Genomic DNA, 17,251 nt, shown 5'->3' with positions numbered 1-17,251 from the left:
AGAGGTAACAAAAGGTTAAAGTTACTGGCCGAAAACCAAAATGGTAAGGAGGCGAACACTTGCACTCCTTGAAATTTACACGAAATACATAAAACCCTAGTTGAGCTTATGGCCCGATGTTGCAGAGGCTAAGCCTGTACCACGGAGGTGACTAGGTAGAGAAAAATATTTTAAGTTACAGAAATTACTAGATAGATTTTAAAGGTTACAAAATCTTAGTCACCTCAATATCAGATTGAGAGGGAATACAAGAGAGTACTTCACTCTCTATTCCTTGATTTCGGTTAAGTCCTTTCGACTTGTTTGAAATTTACATTTAGAGGTTGAAATTTACATTTGAGAAAATAAAAATATACATGACTAAAAATTTGAAACCTTATCCTCGAGCTAACTTTGAAAGAGTATCACATGTTAAATAGGATCTGCCATTACCTTGAGCTGGTGGACCTCCCGAAGATGGACAAGGCAGCCCCCGCCTCCGTTACGAACACACTCTAGACTGGAGCGATCACAAAGACAACATGGCTCATCAGCCCTCGGCTTTTATAGCGGAGAGGAAAGTTCCAGAAAAGTCTAGGCCAAGGCTCTGATACACCCCCAATTTTTATTGGTTAATTTAATAAATATCAGAAAATTTTGATTGGTAGATAAATAAATGTAAAAAAATCATTGGTCAACGCCGTAAGTTGGCGGGAAGAGATAGAAGTGTTGATAACTTTTGAACATCAAAAACAAACAATAACGATTTCAGTTTAGGAAACCTTAACACACAAAATTTATCTTGAAATTTAATAGTTCACCTTCACCACGGAGGGCGCGACATAATTTGATAGTAGCGACATCTGTTGCAAAATGTTTACACTATTTCCAATATGAGTTTCAGATTATCTGATCTAGATGGCTTTCTACAAGGCGCTCGTTTTAAATGCACGGGGCGGGTGTACCTACGGTACTATTATTATTATTATTATTATTATTATTATTATTATTATTATTATTAATTTAATCCTAATTTGGAGACTCCACATTTTCTGTTCATTTTAATTTTTGACTCTGGAATGAACTCTTCCTCATAGGAATATCTCTCTAGGACAAAATGGATTGCAAACTCTGTGAGATTATGTCTGGCATACTGTTTCGTTGTTTTCTATTCCCTCGGTTGCGGTGTAAGTGCGTACTTCGCAATTTTTCAAAAAAAAAAAAAAAAAGCATTACAGACTCTTTGTAGTATTACACAACTGTTGATATCGTGATCATAGATCCGACATTTCCAGTTTTACGCGGAATCCGAACCACAGGGACGTGACGGTTTGACACCGGCTCTATCCGGTGATATTTAAAGATGTTCAAATACGCCTGCCTTGTGTCGGGAGATTTGCTGGCACCTGAAGAAACTCTGGCGGGTCAAAATTCTGGCAATTAGGCGTCTCTGAAAACCGCACGAGTAGTTAGTGGGGCGTAAAACCATTATTATTATTATTATTATTATTATTATTATTATTATTATTATTATTATTATTATTATTATTTCTGTTGCCTGATAGTTGTTCATGAAGGTCCTTCTGGTAAGTTAATCGTTATATTTCCCCACACCGGGAGATATGTTAAGAAACCTTCGGCCATTCTCATAGAAAACAATGACATTTGGTAAAATTTACTACCGGCACACTATAGTATGCGTTGTTTTGGTAACGAATATGAACATTTTTCTTTGAAGAGGAGACATGATATCCGAATGACTTTGTCACTGGCTTCTCATCGAAATGGCCGCGGTTAAAACTATGAGATACTTGAAGAGAAAAATCACGTCACTGGCGTTCGAATTGCACTTGTAACTGGACGTCGTATGGATTTAATGACGATATCAACGATCACGTAAAACTAAATCTAGCTTGTTTTTATATAGAATAAATTATGAAGTTATATCCCCACTTACGAGCACGTAAGTTTGTGAGTGTTTGTAGAATTGACATCAGCAGTCTAGAGTGTGGCAGACACGGATTTTGTCGAGATTTATCTGTACATAGGTACAAAATACACAACTATTTTGAAACTTAGAAATGGGCTTTAATTTTCTAGATTTGGTGCTTCAGTTTTCAAACACCAGTTATTATAATACAGCATTTAGAGACGTTCCCGTAGCATAGTTTCGAATCTCCACGTTTCTTTTCCATGCTGCTGTTTTAAACTGTACGTCTTTTCTCACGTGTTTTTTATTGAAAATTTATTTAATTCTGTTTAATTATATCACATTTTAGAAGTAGCGCGTACAAAAAAGTATTCTCCATGGTAGACAGTCTTGATATTGAAGAAAAAACTGAAACGTGCCAGGGTTCACAGACAGCTTCTCTTCGATTGAGTGAAATAAATATTTTTATAGAAAATCCAGAGGAGCGGAAGAAAGAGAAATAATGTTCAGTGGTGACTCGAACCCATACACTTTATATTATGGAACCAGTGCCTTGACTACTGTGCTGTGAGAACGCTTTTCTGAATGTTATCTTATCTGACAGCTTATAACAGGTGTTAGAGAATTAAAACGACAAATCTCTAAAATCTCCAGTTAGTTATTGTTTTTGTATTTATGTAGATTAATCTCGCGAATTCCCCCCACACAATCTAAAGGATATTCCACAGAAAACCAGAGTAATGGTTTGTAAAAGGGATGACAAGATTTCCAAGAGTGAACAGTGGTGGATGGGTAAGACAAAGCTAGAAGTGGTTAAATAAACGTTATACTTAGGGAAGATAATAAGCAGCAATGGCAGTTAGTCAGAACATATAAGAAGAGCAAAAGTGAAGGGAGTGAGTGCCTTGGCTAGTATAAAAGTACTGGATAAAAAGATGCCTAACATAGAATATAAGGTGCAGAAAATCGTATTTAATTCAGTAGTTACAGCCAAGGTTTGGTAAGGAGCTGAAATTTAGGAAGTAGATCGCGAAGTTGTAGCCTTAGATGTAGTCGTTAGTAATGTTTCCAAAATAATTATGGATTGCCAAGCTGTACTGCAAATAGTGGAGTGAGAATTGTGTGTGAAGAGCTGGTCCGTGTGGCTCAGACGGTTGAGGCGCTGGCCTTCTGACCCCAACTTGACAGTTTCGGTCCTGGCTCAGTCCGGTGATATTTGAAAGTGCTCAACTACGTCAGCCCCGTTTCGGTAAATTTATTGGCACGTTAAAGAACTCCTGCGGGACAAAATTCCGGCACCTCAACGTCTCCTAAAACCGGCAAGTGTAGTTAGTGAAGGGGTGAGTATAAGGGCAGATATTGTGAAACGAATAGTCAATTATTGGTTGAGATTAAAAGGGGGGAGGGGAGAAATTCTTGGCATAACAAATTAACACCAAATGAAACGTCAAAATGAGGGCTACTGGGTGGATGGGGTGAAGAAGCTTCTAGAAGACATAGGAATGGGGTGTTTTTGGAGAAGAAATTCATTAAGTGATGACAGGAGACTCTGTAAGAAGTTAGTTCAAAGAGTGAAAGATACAGAAAGGCAAAAAGTAAGGACAGAATGTAACAGCAAGAGAACACCAATAAAATTGTGCAAAATATGTAAAAATATAGCAATAAAGGACGCAAATGTTAACAGAAAAGGAAATGAGAGGAATAATTTTGTGGTTGATGGGAGTTCACAAAAATAAAGCTTGGGGAGGGAAAAAATAACGAAAATAAATGTATTTTATGTAATGCTCAAATGGAAATGGCACTTCTGCTCAACGACTGTAAAGAAACGAGAAATATTTACATGGAAAAGAGATAGGTAAAACTGAAAATGAACCTGAACTTTTACACACTTGCTGAACTATTAAACAGAGAATGGAGAAAACCTGGAAAAATAGCAAAATTATGTAACATTATCAGAGGAATATGAGAAAAGAGAGGTAAAGGTGAAAATAGAGAAAATTACATGTAGTTAAGGAATAAGTATCCTGGAATAAATAACTTAGTTAAAATCTAGGAAATATCTCAGAAGGCTAAGGTTGTTTAACTTCTGAAGAATTCCACCACACTATAGTTTCCATTTTCACACCAGGCAAATGCTGGCTGAGGCTGTACCTTAAGGCCACGGCCGCTTCCTTCGCATTCCTAGACCTTTCCCGTCCCATCGTCGCCATAAGACCTATCTGTGTCGGTGCGACGTAAAGCACATAGCAAGAAAAAGGGACAAATGGCTGTCTATACAAGGTTATTGAGCTAAGTTGTCCACATCAAATATTTTCTGATCCGTTGAAAATACGTCAGCTTTAGAAAAAGTTTATTTGTATTAAGGTCCTCGTAAAACACGGCCCATTTCGTCTCCATCACACGGTAATTATCGAGAAACCGGTAGCAACTAATTTTACCCAACAGAAAAACAAAGAATCGAGCGTTAAGTTCAGTGTTGTGTTGATTTTGCAAATCCAACGAGTACTTTTGCAAATATTAAGGGGTGCCTCCTCTGTGTTGCTGCGTAACTCAAGCCTTGTCTATAAACACACATACCTCGCCCTTGCCTCGAACGGGCCCGGAGTAACAGCAGTATGATGTACAGCATTTCGGAGTTACAAAACTTTTGTTTCGTTGACGTTGAATAAGAAAGGGACGGGATAACACAATTAAATTTTAATAATTCTAGTACTTTATTGTCCTTATCATGAGTACACAGTACATTAAATGAGGTCAAAAACTTTAAATCCAATGAATGACATGGTCATTGGAAGAAATGGATGCAAAAATTAACGGAGAACGTTATCGTTAGGCTCTTTGGTCTTCCTTAAAGCCAATATATAAGATCGATGTACGTACAACAGGCAATTATGGAGTTGAGAATAAATTACGCTGGTATGCTAGCATACACTGCTATTTTAGACAATATGGTTCATGTATTTTTAAGAGCATAGTTTCATTCTCCCACTTTTCAACCACTTCCATCCCGCAGTGAAATGTACAGTCGCTCAAAAAGTGGTTGAGGGATGTATGTTTATCAACAAGATATGAGTCACCCAGCAAGCCCTCCACATCAGAGCGAGTGGCGCATCGCTTTCTGTTTAATGCCTGCATATATGATAACCTTTAATATCGCGAAAAATACTCACTTATCGCTTAATTCTCAGTTGTTCCATCGGGTGAAATTATTATATTCGCATTTAGAGAAACAAAGTTCCTACCGGTTTCTCGGTAATTGAGTACGTGATGGAGACGGATTGGACAGTGTTTCATGAGCTAGACAATACAATTTAAGAATTTGACATCAGAATGTCTATATCTTTAACGGATCAGAGATATTTCAGGTAGAAAACTTAGCTGAATAATATGTTTGTTTATGAGAGAGACAGCAGCTGAGGTGCCTAGTATCAAACATGGACAAAAGCCATTTTGTTAATTTTTCAGAGGAGCCACATTTTTGTTTCTCTATGTTAAACCCCCGCTACATGTGCGAAGATTTTTATGTGTCATATTTCTAGCCCTATGAACAAGAAAATTATGGTCGACACTCACGAATTTCAGTCTATGTCAATGTAAAACACGTTCAAATATGACGATGTCCATTTCTGAAACCGAGATTGGCTTTTGTCCATTTTTGATACAAACATCCATGTAATTGTCCACTTTTGAAACGAACTATCCCAATATTTGCAAAAAAAAGTTGCAGGATGACACGGAAGTAAACTTTCATTTTACCGGGCGAAATGGCCGTGCGCGTAGAGGCGCGCGGCTGTGAGCTTGCATCCGGGAGATAGTAGGTTCGAATCCTACTATCGGCAGCCCTGAAGATGGTTTTCCGTGGTTTCCCATTTTCACACCAGGCAAATGCTGGGGCTGTACCTTAATTAAGGCCACGGCCGCTTCCTTCCAACTCATAGGCCTTTCCTATCCCATCGTCGCCATAAGACCTATCTGTGTCGGTGCGACGTAAAGCCCCTAGCAAAAAAAACTTTCATTTTAAAAGAAATATAATTAAAGTATGAAAGAAATAAGGCTATTCTTATATTTTGTTAACATTTATAACATTCATTTCAGTTCTTGCTCCTGGGCAAATAACCTCTGGTTCATCACAAGGGTCTTCAAAACAATCACATTCATAAATATTCATTAACAGCTTGTTCATTTTCACAACAAATGTTCTTATTGATGACTTCGATATACCACTTAAGAGAGGCGTTCCTTTCCAATCTTTTCCGAAGTGCTTTCCTAGTAATTTGTAAACATCTTTAAGTTTCTGTGGGTTTACATGCTTGCCAATATCAGTAGGTAAAGGATTCATTAACCTTAGACTTACCTGTCATGCTTTCGTGATCTTACGCTCAATACCTGTTTCCAGTTAGTAGCCTACCCCACCTTCAACTACAACATTGCCTCTTTTCGTGCTCCTGAGTACGATTCTTTTACACTGTGAAATCTTGAAATGAAGTTGACTAGCAGATTTCAGATAAATCTGTGCTTGTTCTTTCCAATTCAGTGGTTCTAAGGTTTGTCCAATCACTTTCACTGTGCCGTACATTTTGAACACCTTAAGGTATTCATTAGGACTTACTATGGTCGTCATCTTCTTAAGGTCTTTCTCAATGAGTCAAACAATCCTATCTGGAGGCAAATATGAGTGTCCAGTAACTGGAACTACCAGTTTTTACTTGTCAACAGGGGATGGTGCATACGTTGTAAGCCACTTTGCACACATCGCCAACATATTAATATGTTTATTTTGGCCGGCGCAGCCATCAGCAATCAACTTGACTGAAGTGAAGCCTTGTAAATCATTAGATCGTAACTCACTGACAACCGCTGATGCTATTTCGTTTGATGATTTATTTCCCTCATTCTCCAGCCACGTATAAACAGACACATTTTCAGGGCACAGTTTGCTTTGAGATGTGCCTATCACAACAGACAAATTGTAACAGTAGAGTTGTCTGGAATAATAAGCCGACTGATCACTTAATTTTGGCAAAGCAAGGTCCTCTTGGCAATCATAGGACATTAAAAAACAGTCCTCCCCTTTTTTCCTTAAGATGTCGATAAAAATTCTCTGGTCGCCATGACAGTTTGATGTCACTTGTAGCAATATGATTGGCTGAAACGGTCATGTCCGTTTTTGATATAAACTACGTTTGGAGGTGTCCGATTATGAAAGAAACTGCACATTTCTATTTCTATGAAAGACACCGACCACTAATTCAGAGAGAGCATTAAAATGCTATAAGGATCAATCCTTAAATCATTTTGTATGTAGGTGGCGCATGTCCATGGTTGATATTAGGCGCCTCAGTTATCGGTAGTTTGATGATTCAGGCATTGCACAAAATTCATAGTGAGGGTAGATCTCAGGTTCATTTCTTACTGCCTTGAAAATATTAGCCTAATGTGGTCATAGTTTCCCTCACAGGGACACTCTTATTTTGAATACTTGATCGAGTACTTACGTTTAACTTCCGTTAATCTTAAGAGACGAACTTTTAAAGAAAGAATATCAAATAGTGATTTCACAGCAAACAAAACGGTGCACTGGCATACTGTATGTGCTACTGCTCCAGAACTCTGCTGTCTGTTCTTTCTCTTCAGTACCTTGTACAGTACTGTAGGGACAATGAATATGTTGTCTAGAAATGTTAACTTTCTAGAATACTGAAAGTCATGTAATATCGTGCGTGTGCCATTGGCTCTGTACAGAAGGTAATGTGCACACGCATAAAACTTCTGTGTGGATCACGCCACCTAGATTTACTCAGGAAAGATAAGAAATTCCCTGTAAAGAAAAATAATGCAATACAGTATTAGTATCTCGCTGACAACACATTTCAGTATCGATTTTTCATTTTTCTCTCAAAGCTCTGTCGAATTTTGACCTCAGACTTGGGTCTCCCATTTCATCAGCATCAACAGCCTCTTCTTGTTCCAGAACCATACAATCTACTTCATTACATTGATAGAACTGCTGACTACTCGTCTGCAATTTTCCTGCATTTTTTCTTTCCCTTGAAGCGGTTTTCCATTTGAGCTCTTAAGTAGTATGAACAAAGAATGTTCTGAAACAATGGGTGCTGAATCAGCATTTTCCCACGCTGAGTCAGCATTTTTTAGTAGTAGGACTATATAGAGTTGGGTCGTTCATGAACGAACTACTTCATTTGAACGACTCGTTTATTTGAGTAACCGCACACGAGCGAAATATGAAAGCAGCACAAATGCACGACAAACTTAGTTCGCTCACAAGAGGCCCATGACGTGTCTTACAGTGGTCACATGATAGCCCGTTTCCTATCACGCTTCTCAATTGTGGAAGGAAGAGGAGTCGGTATTTGAAAACTTGAAGGTCTCTCCCGTCTCTCGTAGGTCGTAGGGCCTACGTACAATATATACCATTTGTCCACTGTGGTGGGCTGGCGGCGACATTGCGCTTTGCACAGCTGTTTCCTGCTCGTGCTAGGAACTCCCAAACGGGATAAGTTCTCAGAAAGTCGTTCCAGCCGGCTATCTTTGTAACTGAGCGCATGTTTGATTGCTGCTTCGAGTCCGGTTCTATGCAAAATACGGTCCACGATACAAACTACGGGGTGATAATATCGCTGGCTTACCTCTTAAAACAATAATCACCATATACACTGCCTGACCAAAAAGTTAAGCACCCAGAAGGAGTGGTTGAATGTGAATGAAACTACATATGCTGAAAGACCACGTGCCTTTATTGAACTAATTACAGTATGGGATGAAGGACACAAGGCCGTTGGCAGTTTAGGGTGTCGAAACTTCACCCTCGATGGCTGCAATGCATGCCCTTATGCGGTTCGGAATGGTGTCAAAGAGCATTTGGATCCATTCGTGAGGCAAGTTCGTCCGCAGTTGTTGCAGCTGTTCATATCCCACAGGGTTGTTACTGGGACTGAGTCCCCTTCCAATGTCATCCCACACGTGTTTCAATGGTGGACAGGTCCGGGGATCTTGCTGGCTACGGGAGGACCTCAACATGCTCTAGGCAGTCCATAGACATACGTGCTGTGTGTGGACGTGCATTATCTTGTTGGAACACTGCCCCAGGGTGCTGTGCCGTAAGGGATAGTATGTGCGGTCGCAGAATGTCTGTGACGTATCGTTGTGCCGTTAAAGTCTGCCGAAGCACTATTAGAGGTGACATGAACACATACCCTATGGCTCCCCATACCTGATACCAGGGATTACGCCTGTGCGTCTTCCCACAATATGGACAGGATTTGTCCTCTGCCCTCCTCGCCGCCAAACCCTCACACGATGGTCATCGGAAGTTATGGAGAAGCGGGACTCATCACTGAACATGATGCGACGCCAGTCGTCCTCTCTCCATGCCTCTCGGGCAAGGCATCACTCAAAACGCAGGCGTTGGAGTTCTGGTGTCAATGGCAACCGAAGCATGGAGCGGTAGGACCCGAATCCGGCGGTTGCGAGTCGTCGAGACACTGGGTGGGAACTCGCAGGAAGTTGTAGTCTTTTCTGTATATGTTCGCGGTTGGCGGTTGCCAAAGTTATGGAATCCCGCAATCCTTGGCTCACCATACGATGGTCCTCCCTCAGGGTGGTGTTTCTTGGTCGACCCGAAACTGCACGACGTGATTCGGTGCCCTCATGTACCCGATTAGTCCAACATCGGGCCACTGTGACATCTGAATGGCTCACGTGCCTGGCAGTTGCACAATACGACGAACCGGCCTCATGCAGTCCCAAAATGCTGCCCTGGTCAAAGGTTTTCAGTTGGTGGATGGGCTGTCTAACGCGTCTGTGAGGCATCGCGGGTGCCTCGTGCTGTATGATGTAGTCCTCTTTGCACGTCTTGCTTAACTGTCTGAAACACAGCAGTTGACTGGTAACAACTTATCAACAACAGAACGGTGCCGTCACGAATTCACACTGACGGGCGTTCTACACATTACAGACCCTTGCAATCATTTAATCACACATCAGTGGTATGCATGTTTACTGAAATGGGATAATAGTATAATAATTTCGTGTGGCTATTTCTAGCTGAGTGCAACCCTTGTAAGGCAGACCCTCCGATGAGGGTGGGCGGAATCTGTCATGTGTAGGCAACCGCGTGTTATTGTGGTGGAGGATAGTGTTATATGTGGTGTGTGAGTTGCAGGGATGTTGGGGACAGCACAAACACCCAGCCCCCGAGTCATTGGAATTAACCAATGAAGGTTAAAATCCCCGGCCCGGCCGGGAATCGAACCCGGGACCCTCTGAACCGAAGGCCAGTGCGCTGACCATTCAGCCAACGAGTCGGACACTGAAATGGGATAATATTGGAACACTCCTTCTGGGTACTTAACTTTTTTGTTAGGCAGTGTATATTCTTATCATGTGCTACTTCTCTTTTTCTTTGCTAGTGGCTTACGTCGCACTGACACAGATAGGTCTTATGGCGATGATGGGATAGGAAAGTCCTAGAAGTTGGAAGGAAGTGACCGTGGCCTTAATTAAGGTACAGCCCCAGCATTCGCCTGGTGTGAAAATGAGAAACCACGGAAAACCATCTTCAGGGCTGCCGGCAGTGGGGTTCGAACCCACTTTGTCCCGAACGCAAGCTCACAGATGCGCGCCCCTAACCGCACGGCCGACTCGCTCGGTAGTTCAGTTATAGAAGGAGGAATTTCATGGTAGTCAAATGTAGGATACGATTGGATTACATAAATACAATTGTGGACATAAGGTTATCTAGGAATAGTTCACTCCCAGCTTAAAATGAGTTCCCATTTTCACACCAGGCAAATGCTGGGGCTGTACCTTAATTAAGGCCACGGCCGCTTCCTTAGCCATTCCTAGCCCTATCTTATCCCATCGTCGCCATAAGACCTATCTGAGTTGGTGCGTCGTAAAGCACATAGCTGAAAATGAGCCCTTAGTTTCTTTCTTTTTGTTGACAGAGCAAGACAGGTTGTTCTTTCACAGCGAAATGTGCGTAGCTGGCTTTTAGAAACTGTTGTAGGAGCAGATTCTGTGAGCTCGCTAGCTGAGGTAGAACAAAAGAATTGTCTCTTTCAGTATATGTATGCTAGAATTGTGCAAGCAGTCCAGTAGTGGAGAGGCGGAATACGTCGTTCACGAAAACGTTTGCAGTGTGACATCCTGTCCTTGCTGTAGAAAGAAAAATGGCACTGTCTTCAGATGATAGCATAATGTGGAGTCTGTTCTACAGCCAAATACTGGAGAAAATATTTTCTCTTTCATGTGTATGTTTTAAAAATTGGCACAGTTGTCTGAGACTTGAGATAAAATTTTACCTTAACTTTGAGTGTGTACTTTTTCAGGGTGGAACAACTCATCTTTTCATCAGAGGACTCTCTTGTGCCTTGTGTATAGGAGAAGAAAGGAGATTCGTAACCTTACTGTGGTTGAGGTAAACAAGTTACAATGTGCCATTCTGTCTGTTGCAGTGCATCTACGGTTGTTACGTGCACTCGGCTATCCTGCCCACTTTCCACAGGCGATGTTACTGGCTCTTACAGGTTAGTAAACTTACTTTTACTGTGCAGCAGTTACTCTTCTACCGTCACTCGCTATACTGATAGTTTTAAAGGCCCACATATGTCATGGTGGAGGCACCAAAGTAATTACACTTCCATAGGTGACAACCTAGAAACTTGCCCGTGTGGTCATTTTTATATATTTGTTGCTCGGTTGTATACAGCTGAACTATATAGTATAAACGCTAATGTCTGATATATTTCAGACAATTGTATTCATAAGGAAAAATTCTCAGAATAATCTAACACAAGAGATATTCGTTTAAAATTGGGTTTACGTGGCACCGACACAAATAGGTCTTATTGCGACGGCGGGATAGGAAAGGACTAGGAGTTGGAAGGAAGTGGATCGGACCTTAATTAAGGCACAGCCCCTGCATTTGCCTGATGTTAAAACGGGAAACCACGAAAAACCGTCTTCAGGGCTGCCGACATTGGGGTTCGAACCAACTATCTCCCGAATGCGAGCTCACAGTTGCGTGCCTCTAACCGCACGGTTCACTCGCTCGCTAAGAGTATTTATTATTGTCATAATAATACAAACACAGTACTCTTCAGTTAGTTTACGTATAGTACGATGGTTAAAAAACATTTCTCGTTTTCATGGAATATAACGGTTGAAGTCGCGATGGTTTCCTTCTTATTCTGTTAAGTATTGTCTGCATCCTCTCTTCTGAAAAGGGAATGATTATATTGAGTGTTCTCTTGCTTGTTCTTAACCTTCAGTATATCGCATAAATCTGCGTACAAATCAGAGCTTTCTCATAAGTAACCCTTCGCTTTCGTATCAGCAGTGGTAAGGAAAGCCGTCACTTCATTATTAGTAATGCTAAGGGAAAAAGCCTATAAAGTGAGGAAATCCATTGTTTTAAAATCAGCGGATCCGTTTGCGTGATATTGATATTCTGAAACACCCCCTGTGGGTGGGGGACGCAGACGAAGAATACACGCACGGTATCCCCTACCTGTCTTAAGAGGCGACCAAGGGATGATTGAATTAAAACCATGTAACTACCTGTGATTAGTACCATGACGCGGGGGGCACCATGGGTCGCCTTGACTTGAGAGTAGTACCACTATGTTAGGTACACAATAAGTTTGCGATTTGTAGCAGCAAAGAGTGGTTCACTGTGGATTTCTAGTAGCCGTGATTAGTACCATTATGAGAAACACCACCGGTTTGGGCGTTGTCTGTGATTAATACGGCTATATGAGCGCCACCGTGGGTCTGCGTTGCCTGTGATTACTACCCACTATATGAGGAACACCACGGGAATAACGGCGCCCATGATTAGTACACCTAGGTGAGGAACATCATAGGGTTGCGTTGTCTATGAGTGGCGCCATTATGTGGGAAACACCGTAGGTCTAGGTCTTCGTTACCTGTGCGACGTACAAGTCTTGTGAGTATTGCCATAATGTGTGGAACACCGTGAGTCTACGCTGCTTTTGATTAGTACCGTGACAGACAATTCTACTTTACTAGTGATAAGTACCATTATGAGGGGCCCTTGACCTAGATTTTAGACCCCTCTAGACAACATGCATCCTCGATTCAGGATTGTGCTTTAGAAGCAGTCCCTTGGTCAGTAATACTATTGTTCATGATGGTTTCTGGGTCGGATACACTGATTGCTTTAAATTCATATCCATCCATTCATTCTTCATCGCATTTTTAATTCTGGTAAGTGGATGATTACTTTTAAATTGTGATTACATTTCTACCATTAGAGGCCGATGACCTGGATGTTACGCCCCTTTAAACAACCATCATCATCATCATCATCGATATTCTGAAAAAATCTGTATTTTTATAGTATCTTTGATACCGGTTTCACTGAAGTAAAATCTCTGAGCGTTTTTCGATTGTGGTAACGCTGAAGTTTCACTTTATACGTTCATTTCTTCCTTTGGGTGTATCTCAGTGGGAAAGAGCTCTGATATTTTTTAAGGTCTACTGTATGGAATATTTCCTTTTTTACAATGCCAGGAATTTCTTCTGTTCATTTGAAATGTTGCAACACCTGTGATAACATGCGTAGAATTGTTACATTTTATCCCTACGTATTAAATTATTCAGTTAATCACATTTTTCTTGTTTGATAAAAATACAGGATCTATCGCTTCATTGTAATCTGCTATGCGGTCATGTAGGGCAGATTTATCGCTTGCTGTACTCATCCGACCATTGCTTATTTATGGCATTGGTGCGAGCTCTCAGCATTAGCAATATGTGCTAGATATGAGCGGTCGTCGTTCCTGCTGTTTCATTTCCAGCATGACCACAATACGAGAGAGAGAGAGAGAGAGAGATGAATTACACGTCACATGCAGCTTTCCAGATATTACCTAATGCTACCTTACAACAGTTCATTCCCTGTCTTCTTCATATTATTTGATCTCAAGCGTAATATCCTAGTTTCTAATTCACTGTTTCTTTACTGAAGTTCTTTTCTACAAAATTCATACGAATCCACAAGAATATTTTAATATAATAGGAATTTTCAGTTGATCAAACTTCAGTCGGTCAACACATATTTTCAGTTTATATCTTGTAATACGTTCGTTTCTCTTCCAGGCAATTATCATTCTTATATCGTACATTGTATGTAGCAAAATGCCGTCCAATAATGACTGTGAAAAAGTAGATCAGGTGAATTAAAATGGAGATAGGACCCAACCCTCTGAATCGAAATTTCCATCCCGATTCAATTTGGGCAAGTAACTTAATGACGAGGTCTCTCACCTAAATGCCTCCCAAAGAGTTTCCATAACGTCTTAAATCAGAGTTTTGTTGCGAATCCTGGGTTTTTGTGTGTGTAATTCTAATGAAACGTCAAAATCCGTCAAAAACTGGAGTCAAACATTTGTACGGATATAATACTTCCTCCACTCACACCTTCTTTTGAAAGAAAAAGACTGTCTATCAGAGGCCGTGTAGAACGAACGTGGAGATCGCACGTGATAAATTATTGTTACAAAATTACATTACGTCAGAGCCCGGCCGGAATATCGTCTCATCAGTATGCTCACGGAGCGAGCTAGGCTAACAAGGAAGAAGAGTGGGGTTACACCTGAGTGTTGACGGAGAGAACCAGACAACAGAGAAGTTACCAGCTGAACAGCTAGTTACGGACTTGGGAAATGCGACGGACGATTCCATTCCGCAGACCTCAAATAAGCCTTTGCGCAAGTGCCAAGAATTCCCGGGTGAGCTGTTCTTCCCCAATCGAATAGATGAAAATCGCGAATTAGAGTGTGGGTTCCTATCCTCGTTGTACGTATTCTAACCCCCTTCTTTACCGGGCGAGTTGGCCGTGTGGTTAGAGGCGCGTGGCTGTGAGCTTGCATCCGGGAGATAGTGGGTTCGAATCCCACTGTCGGCAGCCCTGAAGATGGTTTTCAGTGGTTTCCCCATTTTCACACCAGGAAAATGCTGGGACTGTACCTTAATTAAGGCCACGGCCGCTTTCTTCCAACTCCTAGGCCTTTCCTATCCCATCGTTGCCACAAGACCTATCTGTGTCGGTGCGACGTAAAGCCACTAGTGAAAAAGTCCCCTTTTTCACCACCAGTGATTATTGGACGTCATTTTCTTCTTCCTGTATATAATCTCTCCTACACTTTTATGTATTTAATTTCAATGTTCTCTCAATTATTTACACAATCGATATTTCTAACATACGTCAAATGCATAGGTCTGTGTTGATTAAATTAAATATCCACTAGAAATACATGTTGATAATTTGTTACTGTTGATCGACTGAATCGCCCACATTTTTATACCGGGTGGTTCATTAGCCCCTTGCGTTTTAGTTTTATGCATCCCGCCGCGTTAACTACAATTCTGAAATATATCGGTCTCTCTCCCTAAACCTTAATAGTATAACGGCTTACGGGCTAAAATCCAGCAGCAATCGTGAGGGGTCACTATTAATTTATTGTGAGTACCCCGAATGAACACGTAAGACTAGCACAGATAGGAAGAGTATGTACCTCGCAACAGGAGGTACACATACACAGACCCGGAACAGGTATTACATAGGCTGGAAACAGCACGCTGCATGTTAAGCCTCGCAATAGCTCACTCGGCAGGGGCGCGATGGTAGTTGTGACAATCAACGGTGCTCGAAGGTCCGAATCCCACGCAAGTATTTCTATTTTATACTGCCAGTTGGCTGGGATGTGTCAAGGTGTATGTGGCATATGGTATGGAGCTGGGTTGGAAGAGGCTACGAAACGTATAACAGGATTTCAGTTACCTGCGTCGTTTAACGCAGCACTTGATCGAACTGACGACCTCCGTAGTCAATATAGAGCTGCGCGCTATGTTGTGAGGACCGCCTGGCACGTTGCAACGTAACGGATGGGCATGCTTCGGTGATGAGCTATCTAAGGTGACCACGACTGCTAGGGTCCTGTGCATAAACCAGTTGTTGTACTTGGTCCCACAGAAAAATCCAGGGACATAAGATCGGGCAATCTGACGGGCCAGAGGACATGACCCCCACTTTTTATCCATTTATCAGGGTAAGTCGTCTGAGAATGGTTCCGAACGACCACGAATTCCCGGGTGAGCTGTTCATTCCCCAATCGAGTAGATGAAAATCGCGAATTAGAGTCCATGATGTTCAAACCATATCCTGCAGTGGTCAAGGAGTGGCACATGTTCCAAGAATAGTGGTAGGTCTCCTTGGAGAAATCGCAGACAGCGTTCTTTCGTCAGAGGTCCCTCAAAGTAACTGGGACCACTGAGGTGAACACGCACGATGCCACAACATACTTTCACGCCCCACTATACCTGAAAAGCTGATCGTCGTACCTAATGGGGATTATCCACACTCCAGTAATGCATATTATGTCAATTAACGATTCCATTGTTGTGGAACCGCGCTTCGTCCGTAATTAAGATGGTCGCTAGAAAGGCAGGATCAGTGTCCACATCCTGTAGGGTCCATTGACAGAACGCCTTCAAAATCATGACCATGGAGCTCCTGGTGTAAGTGCAGATCCTACGGGAGAAACCGCTGGGTATGCGATATCCGCATAACAGACGCCCGGCTGATGTTCGTCTCCTGTGCAGTGCCCCGTGTGCTAGTGTGAGAGGTATGCCGGACAGCGTCTAACACACCACCTTCATAGTGAGCAGACGTCACGGGATGATCTCGAACTCGTCGTCTTCTTCCCAGAGACTCAGTAGCCCGCAGTTTTTTCCACACTCCGAAATGTCATGCCTGTCGGTTGTCGTCTATGTCGATAGCGTTTATGGTATCGGCGTTGTGTCTTTTTAGCATTCTGTCTAATTTCGCCATAGATGAGTAAAATATCCACATAATCTTTGCCGGAATACATCACGAGGCAGTGAATAAGCTTTGTGTTGTGACTTATCTCGAAGGAGGGGACTTCACGCAGCTACATATGTAGCTGCCGTCGCATGTTGTTATCGTTCCAATAGGGCACACTTTGCCCTACCTGTGATCTACGAAGGTTGGAACATATACGACGTAGCTAATTGTTTGCCTGTGTCCTAGCCACCGACCATCTCCTCCTCCTCCTCCTCCTCCTCCTCTTCCAATCCAGCTCAATACCCTATACCACGATACATAAGCCCCATTACAGGGCCAAATGAAATAAATCAGTCTGTGGAAACTACCAAGTATGCAACCTTACCACATTCAGGCAATTGGCGGCAAAAGAAAAAATTCTTGCGTGGTTTTCGAACCATCGAGCTCTGGCCCCTGCAAAGTGAGCTATTGCGAGGCTTGACATGCAGCGC

General features: G+C 41.9%; 1 protein-coding gene across 1 annotated transcript in view; it reads left to right on the top strand.

Annotated features, from left to right (window-relative positions):
* The window catches only part of Camta (Calmodulin-binding transcription activator), a 705,348-nt gene that overhangs the window by 248,114 nt on the left and 439,983 nt on the right, over positions 1–17,251 (top strand). The window contains exon 4 of the mRNA XM_068226037.1: positions 11,386–11,457. Coding sequence (XP_068082138.1) covers positions 11,386–11,457 — 72 coding nt within the window. The remainder of the gene's footprint in view (positions 1–11,385; positions 11,458–17,251) is intronic.

The sequence above is a fragment of the Anabrus simplex genome, chromosome 2, assembly GCF_040414725.1.
Source record: "Anabrus simplex isolate iqAnaSimp1 chromosome 2, ASM4041472v1, whole genome shotgun sequence".
NCBI classification, from domain to species: Eukaryota; Metazoa; Arthropoda; class Insecta; order Orthoptera; family Tettigoniidae; genus Anabrus; species Anabrus simplex.
The sequence above is the reverse complement of the archived record's forward strand: the minus strand, read 5'-3'. Positions and strand labels throughout refer to the sequence as shown.